This window comes from Populus alba, chromosome 18, assembly GCF_005239225.2.
Source record: "Populus alba chromosome 18, ASM523922v2, whole genome shotgun sequence".
In the NCBI taxonomy this organism is placed as follows: Eukaryota; Viridiplantae; Streptophyta; class Magnoliopsida; order Malpighiales; family Salicaceae; genus Populus; species Populus alba.
The window spans coordinates 3,298,780-3,317,442 of NC_133301.1; the positions used below are offsets into that span (position 1 = coordinate 3,298,780).

At 31.5% G+C, this 18,663-nt stretch overlaps 2 protein-coding genes and 1 long non-coding RNA gene across 4 annotated transcripts; 2 read left to right on the forward strand and 1 right to left on the reverse strand.

The window, feature by feature from the left end:
- The first annotated feature begins 1,958 nt into the window (after positions 1 to 1,958).
- On the forward strand, positions 1,959 to 5,263 carry LOC118051032 (protein PEROXIN-4). Of its 2 annotated transcripts, none has more exons than XM_035061540.2 (5): positions 1,959 to 2,114; positions 2,530 to 2,693; positions 2,775 to 2,903; positions 3,976 to 4,105; positions 4,957 to 5,263. In XM_035061540.2, exons 2-5 carry the CDS (start codon positions 2,568 to 2,570, stop codon positions 5,043 to 5,045), a joined length of 474 nt encoding a protein of 157 aa, XP_034917431.1. In that variant the 5' UTR covers positions 1,959 to 2,114; positions 2,530 to 2,567; the 3' UTR covers positions 5,046 to 5,263. The 2 variants fall into 2 exon arrangements, with proteins under 2 accessions (XP_034917431.1, XP_073262206.1); XM_073406105.1 differs by lacking the exon at positions 4,957 to 5,263 and adding an exon at positions 4,253 to 4,945.
- A 2,975-nt stretch (positions 5,264 to 8,238) lies between these two features.
- LOC118051031 (protein tesmin/TSO1-like CXC 6) lies at positions 8,239 to 14,993 on the reverse strand. The gene is made up of 9 exons (XM_035061539.2): positions 14,445 to 14,993; positions 14,013 to 14,105; positions 13,339 to 13,516; positions 12,502 to 12,855; positions 11,800 to 11,903; positions 11,598 to 11,692; positions 10,443 to 10,862; positions 9,318 to 9,776; positions 8,239 to 8,801 (listed from the first exon to the last, which is right to left on the reverse strand). Exons 1-9 carry the CDS (start codon positions 14,705 to 14,707, stop codon positions 8,776 to 8,778), a joined length of 1,992 nt encoding a protein of 663 aa, XP_034917430.1. The 5' UTR covers positions 14,708 to 14,993; the 3' UTR covers positions 8,239 to 8,775.
- Positions 8,780 to 9,731, forward strand: LOC140954979 (uncharacterized). Its single transcript, XR_012168699.1, has 2 exons — positions 8,780 to 9,232; positions 9,348 to 9,731. It is a non-coding gene; the product is annotated as an uncharacterized lncRNA (long non-coding RNA).
- Positions 14,994 to 18,663: the final 3,670 nt, after the last annotated feature.

Sequence of the window (18,663 nt, forward strand, 5' to 3'; positions counted from 1 at the left end):
ACCTAGAAAACCTATTTCAAAACCCATAATCCAGCAATAAAATATAATAATTTAATTGAAATTGAAAAACAAAATTGAAAACAAATCCAACAAAATTGATCTCATATGAAAAACAAATCTTACAACAACATCATACAATTATTAAGAATAGAAAATTTTAAAAATTAAATAAAAAACAAATATAATGCAAAACAAAAACACAAAAAAAGAGGGAAAAAAAAAATCTTACCTTAATGTAATTGAGAGTGAATATGAGAAGAAAAAAAATAAATAAATTCATAAAGTATGTTAATTAAAAAAAAAAACTAAGAAGAGAAAATAAGAAGAGAGGAGAAGACATACCTGCGTGTGGAGGAGAAAAGAAAAGAAGAGAAGTAGTTGAGAAGAGAAGAGAAAGAAAGAAAGGGAAGTTTGTGTTTTTTACGCAAGGGAAAGAGGGAAGAAAAGGAAGAGGAGGAGACACGTTTGTTATGAAATGAGGGATTCTAGTCTTTTTGTTAGGGTATTTTACCGACAAGTTATTAAATATTAATATTTTTAATCATTTTATCAATGATTCTGTCTATAATATTTAATTTAATTTTTTAATTTAATAAAACATTTTCAGAAACCCCTCAAATATCACCAACGACATTTCAGTCTGTTGGCGATTTTATCTGTAATATTTAATTTAAATTTTTTAATTTAATATAAAATTTTCAAAACCCCTCAAATATTACTGACGACTTTTAAGTCCATTGATGATTTCATCTAAGAAGAACATTAGTTAACAGTGCAATTGAAAAGTAAACAATCCCAGAACTCTTTGAAAAATACCGATGAAAATTAGTTCGTTGGTGATATCATTTGTAATTGGAATGATGAAAAGTGTCATAGAGAAATGAACAATTTACAGACGGAATTACTGACAATATTAATAACATTGGTATAAATAACACATCATTGTACTTTTTGGCTTAGTTTTATTTTTTTTTTCCACTGTAATTCTCAAGTATATACTAGTGGAATATTCCGTTAGTATCCACTAATAAATTTAACGAAGAAATATTTTGTTGGTAAAATTTATTAATGAAAACATTATGTCAATATGTTTGTTTGTATTTGTTAATTTTCTGTGATATTATATTAACTAAAATTAAGAACATAAATGGATATAAATATACACATACTGATTTATTAGACACAGCCATTCAAATACAAGATCATATGAGCTACTTACTTTATTAAGAGTCAAAGGCATTTTCGACATCAAAATATATCATGTGAAAGCAATGCGAATTTTCTATTAGTTTGGATGAAAAAAAAAAAGTATAAAATTTAGAGATTAAATTGGAATAATTAGAGATACAAAGACAGAATTAAAAATTTACCGCATTATATAAGAACAAACCAGACCATTTACTTTTAAAATCTTAAGAAGCACATAAAAAATATTTATAAAAGCATTAAAAAAAATCAACCCCTACCCATTTCATAACAAAGATATTACCAAGAAATCAATCTCTATTTTTTAATTATTTTTCTGTCATTTTTGGTATTTTTAGGGAAAAAAATATGACTGAAATGTGTTGTTTTACTATTAAAATTAATAATAAAGAAGATGTTTGAGAGTGTAGTAATTATTATTTTTTAAAATATTTTTTGTTTTAAAATAATATTTTTTTTATTTTTAAAAATTATTTTTAATATTAGTATACGAATGATATGATAAAAAATTAATTTTTTTTAAAATATTTTTAAAATACAAAAGGTAGCTGCAGACACTGGAGAGCCAGAAAGCCGACATGTTTGGTTTCTGATCTTAAATTATCCCAGGAGCAGCCCTTTCCATAGACTGTATACTCTCTCTCTCGTTCTCGCCGCCACGTATGCGTCACATCATACAACGTTCCGCGATTAAAATATTATCATCAGACAATTCTCATCCATCGATGGTCTCATCATCGGTGCAGATAGTCAGATACGCAAACGGTGGAAAAAGAAAGAACTTATAAACCACGATACACATTACAAAAACTCCTCAAATCCTTTTCAACTAATTATCGAATCGAATCGAATCGAAGAAGCTCCTCCTCCTCCTCCTCCACCCTCTCCTCTCAATAACTTTCCATTAGGTGAGATTCTAATTCTAATCCTAATCCTAATCCTAATCTACTTCTTAATTACTTCCAATTATCGTATTATTTAGCTTGATCTAACCGGTACCGATCATCCTACTTCTTAATTACTTTCAATTATCGTATTATTTAGCTTGATCTAACCGGTACCGATCATCACTAACCTCTTTGGATTCCGAGAGACTCAGAATCAAGAAATCTGTAATATATATATATATATATATATGTATGTATGTATATATATATATTATGATTAATGAGTTAGCTGATTATCTATCTCTCTAAGTATGTCCTGTTGATTGACTCTTGAAAGAATTTTTCAAGTCAACAACCAGTGGTTTGTAAACATGCAGGTTAGCGGCGGCCTCTGTTGATAATAGTAATAATAATATATTTTTATTTATTCGTGTAGCGAGTAATTTTTAGGAATTAAAAGAAAAGAAAGGGGAAATGCAGGCATCAAGAGCGAGGTTATTTAAGGAATACAAAGAGGTTCAGAGAGAGAAAGTAGCTGATCCTGATATTCAATTAGCTTGCGATGATACTAACATTTTTAAATGGACTGCTTTAATCAAGGTAACATGTTTGTGAGTTTTTTGTGTCATGTATGAAAAAAGTCTGTTCTTTTATGGATGGATTGGTCTTGTGTGCGCGTAGGGACCGTCAGAGACTCCTTTTGAGGGTGGAGTTTTCCAGCTTGTGTTTTCTGTTCCGGAACAGTATCCTTTGCAGCCTCCGCAAGTGCGGTTCTTGACAAAAATATTTCACCCAAATGTGCATTTTAAGGTATGAGTTGTTTGGTACGGTATGATATGGCTGCTGCTTAATCAAGGTTTTGCAGGCAGATAATGATCTTTTATCTTAAAGCAGTGTTTAATGATTTTTACTGCAATTTCTTTGTTTTTCACTTTCAGCAACTATGTATTTTTAACGTGAAATAACTTCAATCCCAAAACCAATTGTGATCGAATATGTAATGAGCTATATGTGTAACCTACATTTTATGTCTTTATAACCTTCAAAGTAAATTATAATCCATGTGTTATTATTATATGGTGTATTCAGTTGGAGTTTATTTTGTTACATTCAACCCCCTCTATATAATCATGATTCCAGCTCAACCTCTATCCATTTGGCCTCTTGTCTTTTATAGCTCGTTTATTTGGTTGTTTTAAAACATTACATAAGATCCATAAGAAATGACTTGACATGTACGATAATGTTGGCAATTAGTGCTGTGATAAAGAGCTCATAAATAGTCTTTTGTTTACACCCGAGTTCTGTGAGCTGCTAATGGCTCTTGTTTTTCGGTTTTTCTGGACTAAACTTGAATTTTTGAACCGTGTGAAGCAGAGTGTTAACAGCTTGGGTGGAGATTTTAAAATAAGTTTTGATATGTACAACCATGGACTTGAGAATATATTTTCCTGTTGCTGATGCCATGTTGGTACAATTATTTGGAACTAGTTATAAATCTGTTTTCTAAGGAAATGACTGGCCTGGTTGTATTTGTTGATATGCGCCTTTTTCTTTGATTGATCCCAGGGTTTCTATATCTGTTTAATTTAAAGTTTAAGGAGTTTGTATAAGGAAATCCCACTTTAAGAGCTTGTTTGAAAACAAGAAGGAAAGGCTACTCTATTAATTTCCCTTCTAGAGGAGGGCACAATAGGGAGAGGGTTCGGTGGCAAGGACCCATGGTGTTCTCAAGATTCTGTTGAATCTTAAATATAAATCAGAGAGTCCAAAATCTGTCTAAATGTTTTAGCATCCTCGTGCTGTTTAAAGTTTTTGGAACGTAATACCCAAGATGGTTGGTTGAGTACTGACCATGGTCTATGATTAATTTCTCTTGCAGACAGGAGAAATATGCCTTGATATCTTGAAGAATGCTTGGAGCCCAGCTTGGACTCTGCAGTCTGTTTGTAGGGCTATAATTGCTTTGATGGCCCACCCAGAACCTGATAGCCCTCTAAACTGTGATTCAGGTAGTTTAGTTTATGTACTTTTTGTTTGAACATTATATATTTACTTTGAATGATGACCAAAAAACAACAATCAATAGCAATGCCTTTATGCTGATACAATGATTTAACATTTAGTTTATGTACTTTTTCATTGTTACTATCTCAAAGGAAGCAGTAACTCATGATATTGGGGTAATTCCTAAAGAAGGTTCTTCAGGGATTGATGAGATCTCTGACAGTATCTACCTTTGGTATGGTAAAAATGTAAGTGAGACGTTGAGATAATTGGTAATAGAGGGTCCTTAAAAATCGGAGATCTCTCTCCTGTACTATCTACCTCTTTTCTTTGACACGTCGTGCTTATGCTAGTTTGCCATTCCCATTAAAGTTGTCTCCACCTTTGGTGGTTTGGAAGTGCTATGGCTGAGAATGCTAGGATCGGAAAGGAACTGGTATTGTGAAGGCTTAGCTTGTTATTGGCTTTTTTCCCTTTTCTGGTTAATTTAGGTTTTTATATAGAATCATGCCCCGTATATCACAAAATTCATTGCCATGAGTTAATCACCATCATTTAGGTTTTAATTAACCAAGGGCAATGATTATTTGTTTCACTATTCATGGCATAAATTCCATGCCAGAAAGTATTTTCTCCTTACATATAGAACCTAGTCACTTGTATATTGGAATTGAATTGAGGCCATCAGGCATAATTCTGAAACATTGAAAGAACTACTTGGACAGGATGAACTATAGGATTATGCATCAAATGTTGTTTCTCTCTTTGAGCTTTGAAAATCAATATCCAAGTTTTGCAGATTTGATGTGTGTGGATAATGATTGTCTCTTCCTAATGGACCATAACACTTGTGCAGGAAACCTTCTACGTTCTGGTGATGTCAGAGGTTATCAATCAATGGCAAGAATGTATACAAGACTTGCAGCCTCGCCAAAGAAGGGGTGATTTTGTGCACTTTGATTTCTTCGTCATAAGAACGACGTCGTGTTATCATCGTAAGTTAGAATAAATGTCAACGACATTTGGAGCTGTTGAACCTGAAACTTCAACCATTTGCTGTGCTTTGAACTTGGTACCGTATATACATTGGACAGAAAGGATAAATCATTGTTTAGACCTAATGGGCATTTGTCAGTGATAGAAAAACCTGCCATTTTTCGGCATCTGATTCATCTGACAAGCAACGGAAAGGTTCCTAACATATTGAAGTAATAATTTTGGAAACGAACAAGTTGTCATACTGCTTATGAACTTGCCAAACCCTGCTTGAGTCAGCTCTCGTACAACTTCATAAGAGGCAAGAGCAATAAAATACTTAATAAAATTTTGAGCAAGAGTATTTTTTTTTTAATCGAGAATTTGCTGTTACATTAGATAATTTCTCAACTAATGATGCATTTTTATCTAATTTTAAAGACAAGTTATAAGCTAGTTCAATGGTGATTTTATTCATATATGAGGTGTTATGCTCATATTTTGAACTTGACCGGTTGGGAATAATTAAAAGGGGGATTGAAAACAAAAAAGAGTGTATTTTATTGGATAACTTCACCCAAAAGAGAGAAGTTTGAGGAAAATACTTGTCATGTTTTTATTCCTATAACTAAAAAGCTGATTCTTGATTATCTAATAAGGTGGAATTCAATAATTTTTATGATTAAGACTTTGATTTATAAAGATGTATTTTCTCTATTTAAGTAATCAAAAACCCAATATAATAGTTTTTCAAGTTAATTTAATTGGGAGTTTGCAAATTTAATTTATGTTCAATTGAAGATATTTTATAAGGTCATAAATGTTTTTCACAATTAAGTATTCTAAAACTAATCTATACTTTCCTAATATTTCTTTGATTAGATTGACATTCTAAAATTAGATTTCTTATCATATTGAAGAAATATCAAACATGACAATCAAAATGTTGGGGAAAAAAAATTATAAGTATTAAGATAACATTCATGGTCTAATAGGAGTTGTAAATGTACTTGATTCACAATAAAAAATAACTTTGATTAAATATTATCTTTTAAGGGACCGTTTGGTAGTGCGATCGAAACTGCGTTTCGTCAAATTTCAAAAATTTTTTTTGTTTTGCTAAAATTGAGTTCGATTTGTACTTTTTGGATCATTTTGATGTGCTGATATCAAAAATGATTTTTAAAAAATAAAAAAAACATCATTAGCATGTATTTCGGCACAAAAAGCTATTTGAAAAGCAACCGCTACCACACTACCAAACACGCTCTAAAAGTATATGGGAGTGAGCATGCAAAGCATGAAAATAAGATTCATCGTATTTGTTATGATTTGGTGGGTTTTTATGCTTTAAGGCAAAACGAAGGTGATCTTCAATCATATATAACTCAACATTTAAGTGTTAGAGCTGTATATTTAAGTTATGATTTGACTGAATTTGATAGCTATATGATGCAAATGAAAAGAACAAAAAGTTTGCATGCTATGAATAAATTGGATCATTATTTAGATTATGTTTTGCAAAGAAAAGATAATCTTGATATTCTGACATGGTGAAAGTTTATAGATACACAATTTTACAATTCATTGCTAGAGATTTATTAGTTATCTTTGTATCTACAATATAAAATTGGTTATGGTATATTAAAGCTCGAGGTAAATTAATAAATATTTATGTTTTATTATGGTTATATGTATTTTAACAATTTATTGAAGTATATTCCTAACTTTTATTGTATGCATTGATTTTAGATGGAACAACACTAAATTGTGATAATTATGCCACTATATGTAATGATTTTGATTGTAGTGAAGAAGGCTTGGAGTTTATACTATAAAAATAATTATCGTCATAAAGGAAATGAAATCACAATTTAAAATGTTTGATATAATATTTTGTTTTTCATATGTTTTTTTATTTATGCAAACCATATCACTAATGTTGGATCAAGTGGATGGGTGTGAGTTAGAGCTTTAGTTTGATGTTCAATTGTATGATAACAAATTAGATATAATGCATGATATAAATGCAATCTCATGATATTTAAGGTTATTTATTGGAAAATTATGTAGGTTGTAGATTTTTCCAAAGAAACAATTATCTTTATTAAACAGTCATGAGGAAATATTTTCTTGAAATTAAACATGTTTTGCTTAAAAATTTTGTTGTTAAACATTCTCCTTTTATTTGTTTAAAAGGTGTATTTGCTACTTGTTTTATCCGGTAGTTGAAATGCACTCCTCCTCAATTAGTGTATTAATGTCTATTATCTATTTCTATTGTTAATCTATATCATCAATGAAAATTTGAATGAAATTTAAATTGGTATGTTTGAATCATTTGATGAAAAGATAGATCCATCTAATTTTATGTAAGGTTTATCAAGGACAAGACACACATTATGATTCTAGTTTTGGGTTCGAATATGGATATCCAATAAATACCCAATAGATACCCAAAACTCAATTAGATCAGGTTTGATTTATGCATAATTGGGTTCGAGTTAAGAGTAAAAAATCTAATATAAAATCTTTTATTTTACAAATACGGACCAATCAAATACCCCAATCAATGGTTGTAACCACTCTTTACACTTATATGTGCTATGTAGAAAAACAATAGCACATCTTCTTTCTATGCTCCTTTTCATTTTTAAAAACAGCACCGGCAAACAGATGTGCTCTTTTACCTGTCAATAACCTCAACACAATAATAATATACTTCTCCCATGCATTAAACCCATTTCAAAAACTAACTAAATTACCCAATATACTGCAAGATTAACAATATAGAAACAAAATTATATAGCAATTCATGCAAGATTTACCTCAGTAGTCAAATAAAGATTCTCCTCTTTGATTAAGCTCTAGGAATTTTCAATCTCTACTTTCAGACAAGACTTCATTGCCTAACAATAAAACAACTCATCAACAAACTCTGAAACGTTTTTCTTTATCCTCGTACCAAAGATCATTTCAAAAACAAAAAAATGCTAAAAAAGAGAGACAAACCCTAATCTAACCTCACTGAAAGTTAGTCGTGGATTCTCTTTTTAAACAAGGGATCCTTCATTGGCTTTGCAGGTTCCACAAGCAATGGAACTGAAAACCAAACCTTATTTCAAGAAAATTAAGCATATTAAAACCAATAAAAAACATATCATGGTCAAACCCTTTCAAAACAAACCATTATTCGTACACCCACAATGGGCGAATCATCTTCATCTTACAACAACAATGAGATACAGGGTTTGGTTTAGATTAGTAACCTTCAACAGTTCTTCTGCCATGCAGGACCTGAAGGGATTCGAACCTCTCCTTCTCATCATCAGCAACAAAAACAGCTTCTTCTTCTTCTTTCCATTTTGACCTCACTCTTCGCTTCTCTTACAATCCGTGTCTGGTATTTGTGGTTAGTTTCTAGTTTTGGCGGGAATGTTCTTAAACAAGGGAGTTGAGTCTACACACGGGTGGAGTTTCGGGTTTTGCACGTGCGAGATGCAGGTCTCGCGTAGAAAGAGATGTGATGCTCGAAAGTCAAAACTACGCCATACATATTAGTTGGCATTTGAATGGTCAGAACTCAGAATAGACTTGAAGGAGTTGATGTCCACATGAAAAAGCTCTGCTCTACTTTATTCCTTTATGCTCCAAGACCCAGTTAAGATGTCATGGTTTCACAAGGATTCCATATTGAGGTTCAGAGGTCTTTCCAGGAACATTGGCCTACAGAATAATAATAATAATAATTAACAGATTTATTTGTTTAAGCAAGGGGCTAGGTTTAGATAATTTTACTAGCAGTTCAAATGGGCTCCTCGATGACTTCCTTTTCAAGGAGCATACTTTTTTTTTGGGTCGTCCAAATTAAGGGCTTACAAAACGATCACCCTTTAGCTGATTTATTCCAATGAATGTCAGGAGGGGAAAAACATCAACTTCTACTAGAAAAGACAAGAAAGCTGAAAAATGCAATGCAGCATTAGATCGAAGAATGAGTTCACAAATTGATGTGAACTAATATGCACAGCCAAATTGCCATGAGAGACAGAAATACTTTATCATTTACAAGTATCACTACATATACCAGGTGACAGCATAAAACAAGGAGAAATACGTATCTTCAAATCTGTACTCAAGAATGTTTCAAATGCTAGGTGAGCTTCTAACTAACTCGATCAAAAACAGTGGGATATCATTCCTACATTGCAAAGAGAATTGATCCTTAACTGCAACTCTTACCTGCTGGGTTTCTCTCTCGATTTTCAACAGGTGATGCAGCTTTTACTGGAAGATCAGTATTAGAAGCAGAAGGTGCTAGAACAGGAGATTTCATGATGCCATTATCATATCCACTGTGATTTTCTATATCAGTTCTGGCTGTTTTGGTGCCTCTCTCTACAGATTCTTGTTGAACAGGGGATGCAGCCTTTATAGGAAGAACAGTGGAAGTAAGATTCGTGATAACAGGAGACTGCGTAGTGCCATTACTATGATGAGCCTTATGTTTACCCATTTGAATTCCAGCTTTTATGGTGCTTCTTTCTGTGAACTCTTTTTGAACTGGTGATGCTGCTTTATTGGGAAGATCGCCATTCAAAACAAGAGCAGCTACGCCTCTGTTATGATATCCATTTCTGTGATTTCCCATTTCAATTTCAGTTTTTACAGTGTCTCTCACAGCAGGTTCCTTTTGGTTTCCTGTTTCACATTTGGTCAAAGAAGAAAACATTATTTCAGAAAGTTAAAGAGGAAGGATCATTTCTCATAGATCACTTGTGAATTTCAGTGCCTGACAAGAGCTCAATGGCAACCAAAAAAGATCAAATCTCCACCATGCTTGGTGAAAGTGACAATCAGCTCTGTGTCTCTCTCTCACATACGCTGAGGAAGAATTGCTTGAGAGCAGCTACAATTGAGTAATTTGGGGCGGTTTGGTATCATTTGCAGTTTTGATTTCTTGTTTTTTCAAAAATATATAAAACTTGCTTGTTTTGGTTCTTAAAGAAAATAAAAACTGACAACCCATTTTTGGAACCTTGAAAACAAGAAAAAGTGGTTCAAGAGTTTCCAAAAGTAGTTTTCATCTTTAATTGCCTTTTCTTTCATCATTGCACCAGCAGTCTGCAATAATAGGCCTCATCAACGCCGTCATTCAATGACCAAAGGTAGGACATCAAACCATCTTGAATATCATAAATATTAACTAACTGCTTGAACAGCAAGCATAAATTGGAGAATGCCTCTTTCATGAAAGAGCCAAATTAACCAGTCTTTTGGGAAAGATTTAATTATGTGAGAATCTTAGCAGATTTAATGCAGCAGCTGAACACGTTATGCATGGTTTTTTCAGTAGGCAGGAAATACCTGATTGGCATACTTTTATGCTACCATAAGTGCTCACTCTATTAAGAATATCGAGGAAACTGGTCAAGATGATCTTTTCCTGCTCCGCGTGGAGCTGTGAGCACTCATATCCATCATCTGGTTTCTGGGTTTTGCTTTGACAAAGCTGTGCCACTCCAACTGGGGACCCCATTTCCATAAACATCATCTCCTCTTCATGGCACATCAAATCAATATCAGGGGAGGATGGCCTGGCATTCTCAACGTCACCTGAATCAATGCTTCCATCTTTTTCTGCTTTGTTCCCATTTAGACAGTCATCAGGCATGTGTTCTATAGCATTCCATCCTTTTAGACTACTTTCCTTCTCTTGAGTGGGAGAAGCAGAATAAGTTTCAATATTCTCTCTCTCGGACCGTGTATCCATTTTTCCTACTTTTCCTGGAAATGATCAGTTAAGGATTGAGAGTGAATCAAATATCTTATGTCACAAAGAAATAGATAACCATCCGACATCTCCCAGATGCTCACACTAACCAATTTTCTAGCAAACTTATCTGGTAACATTTTTCTATGAGAAATAAATACAAACGTGAAGAAAAATATATTTTCATTAACTAACCAATAGATTTCCAAAGGCAACGGTGCTTGAGGAAATAAATGCTAAATATCAAGCTCAAGACCTTAATAAATGGCTAAAATATTAGATGTTATAGCATGTGATGACTGATGCTGTACTATTCAAATTGTTGCACGGGGTGGGGGTATTGTTCCCTCCACCCCATTCAAATCTTCTCTCTTCAGTCCCAAATAGCTCTACAACCCTGTCCCTCCAACTACTACCTCTTCACCACTTAATGATAGAAACTGAATTTCCATCAATCTAATAAAATAAATATACTTCAGCGTGGATCTCATCAAGTAACTGGACTTGGAAACAAAATTATATGAAATAGGTATTTCATGATAATTGTAGATAATAGTTTTTTTTTTTCCCTTGGCAGCACAGTTGATATGTTTCCAGATATCTTTAAACAACAACATAATCAGGCAACATATTATTCTAAAGTTTTCTGTGTACTGATTGACACAAAAAAAACTAGAAACTCCTGGAAACATAGCCATAAATAAAATGAAGAGAAACAGGCACATTTTTTTCTTTAGGCAAAGGAAAACCTGCAAGTGGCTCTGTTGCTTTTCCTGAAATCGTGACCAAGAGGGTGCACATCTCCTTCACAAACTGTGGTTGGAGTACACCTGCCAATGGGGACCTTCACTCATGTAGGAGCTAATCAGTTCTCGGTTCTTGAATTGATAGAAAAAAAAAGGAGGAAATTTTCATTAACAATGTGCAGGAGAATTACAGAAAAGGTGTTACCTGTATGTGGGTTTTGTTGATCCCAATACTGCCCCATTAGCAGTGCGAGAAACAGGGACAGATAATGGAGATGAAAAGGCAGCAGAATTCCTCAGTGTATTTCCCTAGTGGAAAATAAAATAAAAAATAAATGAAGGAAAAAGATGAAAGAACATCAAGTTAATATTTTGAACTGGGAAGAAATGAGATTAAAAATAAATAAATTCTATATTTATCAATGTTAAAGATGAACTAAAATGTGTAAGCCTTTTCCTTCTCAAAGAACATTCAGACTGTTAGTATAGCTATTCTTGAAATCCAAAAGTACTAAACAAGGATTTTGAAGCAATAAATTACAGGAACAAAAAACATGGCAGCCAATATTTGAAGGGCAAAGAGTTTATTTTCATTGAAGCAACACCCCTAATATAGGAGTACGGCTATCAATGGTGGGTTGATTATGAAGTAATCCAAAAAAGCAATTCTATACATATTTCATACAAAACAGCCTGGCAATTACTCTTTTCATTCTTAACCAAACATTTAATATTTGTGGGGCCTGCATTTACCAGTTAGCACATCAGTTTGTAAGAAAAATTAGTTCATGTGTTTGTATACATATCATTTTCCCATTCGTATTATGTTTCAACAGTTAAACATAAAGAGTGAAACACTATAAGAATGAAGTAGATCTCTCATATCTATGAACATTGTGAAAGTAACCTGTGAGAATTTCGCAGTACTGTGAGCAGACTGATCCTTGGTTGCTACGCCAAACAGTTCCTCACTTTTCCTTTTCTTGGTTGCCAAAGTGGTCCCATAGCCAGATGATCCGATGGCCCCACTAATTGCTGCATTTGTTGCCTGTTGCGCATAAGCTGTGGCATGAGGACTGCCATGAAAGAGAGCCCTTCTTTCATCACTACCTTCGAAATTCTTGCATTCCAAGCATTTACAATTCTCAGAGCAGAAGATATTTCCTTGGAAGCACTCACAATACTTCTTGAGGCACCCTGATCTCTTGCAATTACATCCTTTATTGTGTTTTCCCAACATTTGAACTTCCTGTGCATCTTCCTGGAATTTTTATTTTTTTTAAAAAAAAAAATTGGAAAGTTTTAGATGGATTACAAGCCATAATGAGAATAGAAACTATAGCTGACAAATAAAAATTCAATTTGTAAACAAAAATAAGAAGTTCATTTTGATCTAAGAACTAATACATGAATCTCTTCTAGTTCAATCTTTAGCCTATAGCAGTCATGCCAATACCTTACTTCATGGAAAAGCAAGGGTGAAAATAGAAACAATGCAGATTGTACAAAGGGAGCAGGCTTTGATAAGAATGATCTATGCGCTCATGCCAAATAAAATTCAAATGGAATGGACGGTGCTCAAACTCAAAACGAATTACCCATGCCAAGCCATTGGATGCAAATAAATGATGCCTGTAGTACACATAGAATTATTTAGGAAAGTTCAAAACAACCAAATCAGAAAATATCATCAGATGTGAAACATTATCATTCAAAATGCGAAGCACACAAAATACATACATACCATAGTATCCCGAGATCCATGCGGACTGCTAGCAATCTTTGGTCTAAAAGCATTTGGATTACGCTGAAGGGTTGTTTCAACTGCCTCTTTCCTCTCTTTTTCATTTTCAACATTATTATGACAATTTAAACAGTTGCAACCATTACAATGAATTCCAGCAGCAAAGCACTCGCAATACCTAAAAGGTCCAGGAAGTTGCTTGTTAATCATGAAAAGGAAGATTTTGGGAAAAATAATAATTCATTACAAAATTAAAATTGCACATCTGATTACTTAAAAATTAAATGCAAAACCCAACAAATTGTACTTCTGCTAAATCATACAGTAAGGGAAACAGAACTCACAACTCAACAATTTCATTCAATCAACTTCACCAATTCCTAGATACACATGGAAAAAAAACAATCACATGAAATCAACTCAACACTATACTCACCTACATAAAAGAACAAGAGATGTGATTAGTTAACAGAGGTCAAAGAAAATTCCCACAGAAAGAAAAATGACAGTTAAAAGACTCTCACAATGATATCCCCGAAAAGTAAAATCATAATGGCATTTCAATGACATCTATGGAAGGTTAACATGCCATCTCCCCCACAGAGCATTTTAAAATTCACATTAAACCACAAATAAACAATCTTTCATACTAAAGAAAGCCCACTAGCACTTACAATTTCAAGCACATCGAATTTTTACAATTACATTGCTTTGGTTTCTTAGGAGTGCCATCATTCGCCAGCCGTGATCCAGGTGAGTCTTGCTTGCTGAAAGAGGAATTTCACACGAATTATTTGCCAAGTTAGAAATTTTAACAACAATAATTTTTTTTTAAAAAAGAACACAGTCCATCTTGAATCTAATTATATTTAATGTACAGAGTCCTATTATAATATATTTAATCTACAAATGACACTATACTTTTTAATTTATCAAAAATAAAAAAAAAATGATTTCTTATATATCAAAAAAATTATAATGTTTAAAAATGTCCCAATTTAATGCTAAATATTATAAATAATTAACACTAAAACCAAAACAAACAAAAGAAAAAAGAAAAAAAACGAAAGCAGAAAGCTGTTTCAATTTTATTTTTCAAAACTCACCCCCGCGGCATTGCCGAAATCTTATGCACCGGGTGCGGTATCCGCTGCGCCACCGCCTCATGCTGCAACACAGGCCGTGCCTGATATGGAGGGGGAGGCATTTCCGGCCTCGGAGGAGTTTGTGTCTGCAAATTCACCTGCACTTGCTGTGTCTGGGATGGGACATTCGCCGGCGCAGTTCTACAAATCGGCGCCGTGAAATCCAATTTCTGTGGAGCCAATTTCTTTGGCGTGTATTCCGTCACCGTTTCACTCTGTTCCATCAAAAATCAGAACAACAAAATTCCTCCTTCCGCAAACAAAAAAAAATAAAAGTAAGAAAATCTGCACAGAAACTAACTCTTAACTCTCTCTCCGTTTCCTTTTTTATATATATCTATAAATAAATTTAAAAGAAAAAAACCCAAAAGAAGTAGAGTTTTTAGCTCTCAATTAAAATCAGTAGTTACTGTTTATGAAAAGCTAGTCAGGGAGCTTGAGGGTTTTTTTCTGTGGTTTCTTCCTTGGTTTCTCCCTCTCTCTCTCTCTCTCTCTCTCTCTCCCCTAGCGAGATTTTGAATTTCTTTTTGAGATTAAATGGAGGGTGAGATGAGTGAGAGAGTAATCGAACGGATAAACTTGAAAGTGTTAACTCCACGGTTGCGATTGAGTTAAGGTGTACGGGTAGTTACTGGTCGTTGGATGAGGGTTAATGAGCAGGGGTGGTTTGGGTATTCAAATTGGGAAGTGATAGGAGTGGAATTTGGCGGTAAGGAGTCCGAAAGGGATGCGGTTTTGTTTCTTTGGACACGTGTACGGTGAGTATGTGTTTGACTTGTTATCTTTTCTAGGGCTTTTTCTCTAATCGACGAGTGATATTCAAAACTTGGGGGGGATGAGTAAAGAAATTTTTGAGTTAAACGCTGTCGTTTAATGGGACATGAAAATTGCAAATTGTAATTTTGGAGTGGATGGGCAGGTGTAGCCAACAAATGTTGTTTGTGTTGAATGAGTGGGTACGGCCTCAAGTTGAATATTGTTATCGTTCAAGAGTAAATAAAACTAAAATAGTTAATTGTCTGATTTTTCAAAAGCATATAAACTTATTTTTAAAAGTATTTTTTAATTGAAAATTTTATTAATTTTATTTTAGTTCTTTTTTAAAAAAATTGTATTAAAATTATTGAAAAATATAAAAAAAATCAATTTAATTTTATCAAGTGAAAAATAATTTAAAAAATACTTTGAAAAGCATAAAATACCATAGTATTAGATGGGCACTAAATTAAATTAAAACAAACATTATTATTATTACTATTATTACTCCTTGATTTTATTCGTTTTAAATTTTAATTAAAAAGATTAATTGCTCATATGTGATTAGAACGTCTAATATCCTATAAAAAAAGATTTTAATTTTAATATTCAAATATTAATTTGAGTTCATTAATCCCATAGCAATGAGATTTTATTAGCTTGTATTGAAAATCTAACAATATGAGAATATTGTCCTCATTTTTAATTTTCATTCCTTCTAATTTATATGGATTAATTTTTATTTTTATCTTTTTGCAATTTTCATTTATTTAAATTTTAATAAATTAAATCTTATTGTTCATTCTCTCTCCCTATCAATCAAATAATCTATTGATGATAACTCTTTTTTTTTTCTCTCCTTTTCCTCCTTATTTTTCTCTATCTCATTTTCTCTTATTAAACACTACTTTTTAACTATTTTTAGAGAAAATATGTGCTTTGTTTGAAGCTCTAGCTGAACTGATTTTTTATTAAAATTTAATTTTTTTTAAATTTTGTTTTATTTTTTTAATTATTTTTATATGCTGATATTAAAAGTAAAATTTTTAAAAAATAAAAAAATATTTTTAAATAAAATATATTTTAAAAAACAACCTCAACTATAATTTTTAAAAAAAACTCTGAACCTTTCCATTCCCCTTGCAATGCACTAAAATTTGGTAAGGTGGGAACGCATTTATTATTATTATTATTATTATTATCTTTCTTTGTATCCCCTTTCTTTTGTGGAACTAACTATAATAACTCCTTTAAGCTCCTCAATAAGAATTTCTTTATAGTATATATATTCTGATTTTAATTTCCAGCTACCAATATATATCAAAGTAAAAACAAAAATCATCTAAATAGCATGTGATCAGTGAGATCAAGACCTGTACATTTGATCAAGACCGTTAAAAGTAAGAAGCACCATACCTCCTTTATTTATTTAACTGCAAGAAGAACATGGAGTCGCATTATATATACATATAAACATAATGATGTACAGATATCTTCTTACCAATAATATAATAACACCAGAGAATTATTTTTTTTCCTTTCTATCATAGAAACAGTTTATATGCTTGTATAGAATGATTAAGGTAAAAAGAAATTAATAATAATTTACTAGTTTATTATAAAAATGATGTTAAATAAAATAAAGATGTACAGAAAAATGTGTGTTAAATCAAGGCGACGTGAAGCTTCACAACGTTTAATCTTGCAGAGATTTTGTGTTAAATGAAGGTGATGTCAAGCTTCCCCTACTTACTATTTGAAAACGGGGTGCAATCAATATTTATTAAAAAATATTTTTTATATATTTTAAATTGTTTTTATACTCTAATGTTAAAATAATTTTTTAAAAATAAAAAAATTATTTTGATGCATTTCATCACAAAAAATACTTTAAAAAACAATCATAACTAAATTTCAAAAATAATCACTAAACTTATCATATCATCAATTAATAATTTGAAGACCCATAATTAATTACTTCTTTAGTAGTTATAAGAAAAAAGATTAATAAACTGTTAATTCGTATATTTCAAGTTATATTAATTATATAATTATAAGTTACTCATGTACTTCAAAACATCTTTTTTTTTTTCTTTTGTTTTTTTTTTAAGAAAAGCCTTCATCTTGTTCAACAATCAATATTTGATCAAACGAAGTGCTTTCATGGTGCATGCCTAAGGTTTCTTTTTTGGATAGATTCACCAGATTGAGATGAAATTGATTTTGTTTGTTTTTGTGGTGATTTTTTTTTTATTTCAAGTGATTTTTTTAAATATTTTTAAATTATTTTAATATATTAATAAAAAAATATTATTTTAATATATTTTTAAATAAAAACAGTCATTATCACACTCACAAATATTACAAAATACCCTCTTGTTCCATAGGTGCTATGATAATGCCTAGATAATATAAATTAGCTTCTGTTCGAGGTTTCTTAAATATTTTTAAAAAGGAAGAAAAACAAAGAAAAAGCTCCAGATCCTATGGATCTTAATTTCCACTCCTCTTTAATTAGATAATTAATTATGTTCTAAGATTTGGTTTCAATTAAGTGCGTGTGTCTTATACTTTTAACTGCCTTTGAAATTACATTCCAAACAATATTTTTAAATAACTTGAAATTTTTTTTTTAATTTTTTTAATTTATTGATATTAAAAATAAAAAAATATTAATTTTTAAATATTTTTAAATAAAACATTTAAAAAATAATAACTAATTACACTTAAACATGGATATTGGTTTAACATCTTTTTAAAGAATGTTTAAAAATGTGGATGTACTATATATGTTTTCAAAAAAAATTAATCTTTTTTAAAAATTAATTTGTTGTATGTTTTGGATCGTTTTAATACACTGATCTTCAAAAATAATTTTTTAAAAATAAAAAAAAATATTTTTTTAATATATTTTAACATAAAAAATACTTTAAAAAACAATTAAATTATAATTAAAATCTCAACCAGAAAAGTTTCACAGTTCGTTTCCCAGAAAAGAAAGGACAAGTTCTACAAAGATCAATCGGACTTCATGCAATATACAAATTTGATTTCGTTGTATTACCAAGGTTTATTTAGGGGGAAAAAATCATTTTATATGACATACTGTTTTTCATATTAATCAATTCATAACATCTCAAAAAAGGCCCTATAATAAGAACCGGAAGGCTTACACATGCTTGTTAATTTTTTTTCCATTAAAATATATACTATAGTTTTAATTTAGTAGAAAATAAAATATAATCAAACATAACCATATAATATTCCGACATGTTACATGCAAGTATAATGCTGTAAGCAAATAAATCAGAAACATGTGAATGACAACTGATGTTAAATACTATATCTTAAAAATAAAGTAGGAGCAGCTCAAAGTAAAAGGCTTTTTTATACGCTTACAGATTTTCCAAAGCACTATATATCT

Coding starts and splice junctions, on each gene's coding strand:
- LOC118051032 (XM_035061540.2), top strand. CDS start 2,568: ATGCAGGCATCAAGAGCGAGGTTATTTAAGGAATACAAAGAGGTTCAG. Junction 2,694..2,774: donor AATGGACTGCTTTAATCAAG/GTAACATGTTTG, acceptor GTGTGCGCGTAG/GGACCGTCAGAGACTCCTTT. Junction 4,106..4,956: donor CCCTCTAAACTGTGATTCAG/GTAGTTTAGTTT, acceptor ACACTTGTGCAG/GAAACCTTCTACGTTCTGGT.
- LOC118051031 (XM_035061539.2), bottom strand. CDS start 14,707: ATGGAACAGAGTGAAACGGTGACGGAATACACGCCAAAGAAATTGGCT. Junction 14,106..14,444: donor ATTTCGGCAATGCCGCGGGG/GTGAGTTTTGAA, acceptor TTCCTCTTTCAG/CAAGCAAGACTCACCTGGAT. Junction 11,904..12,501: donor GTACTGCGAAATTCTCACAG/GTTACTTTCACA, acceptor ATTTTCCACTAG/GGAAATACACTGAGGAATTC.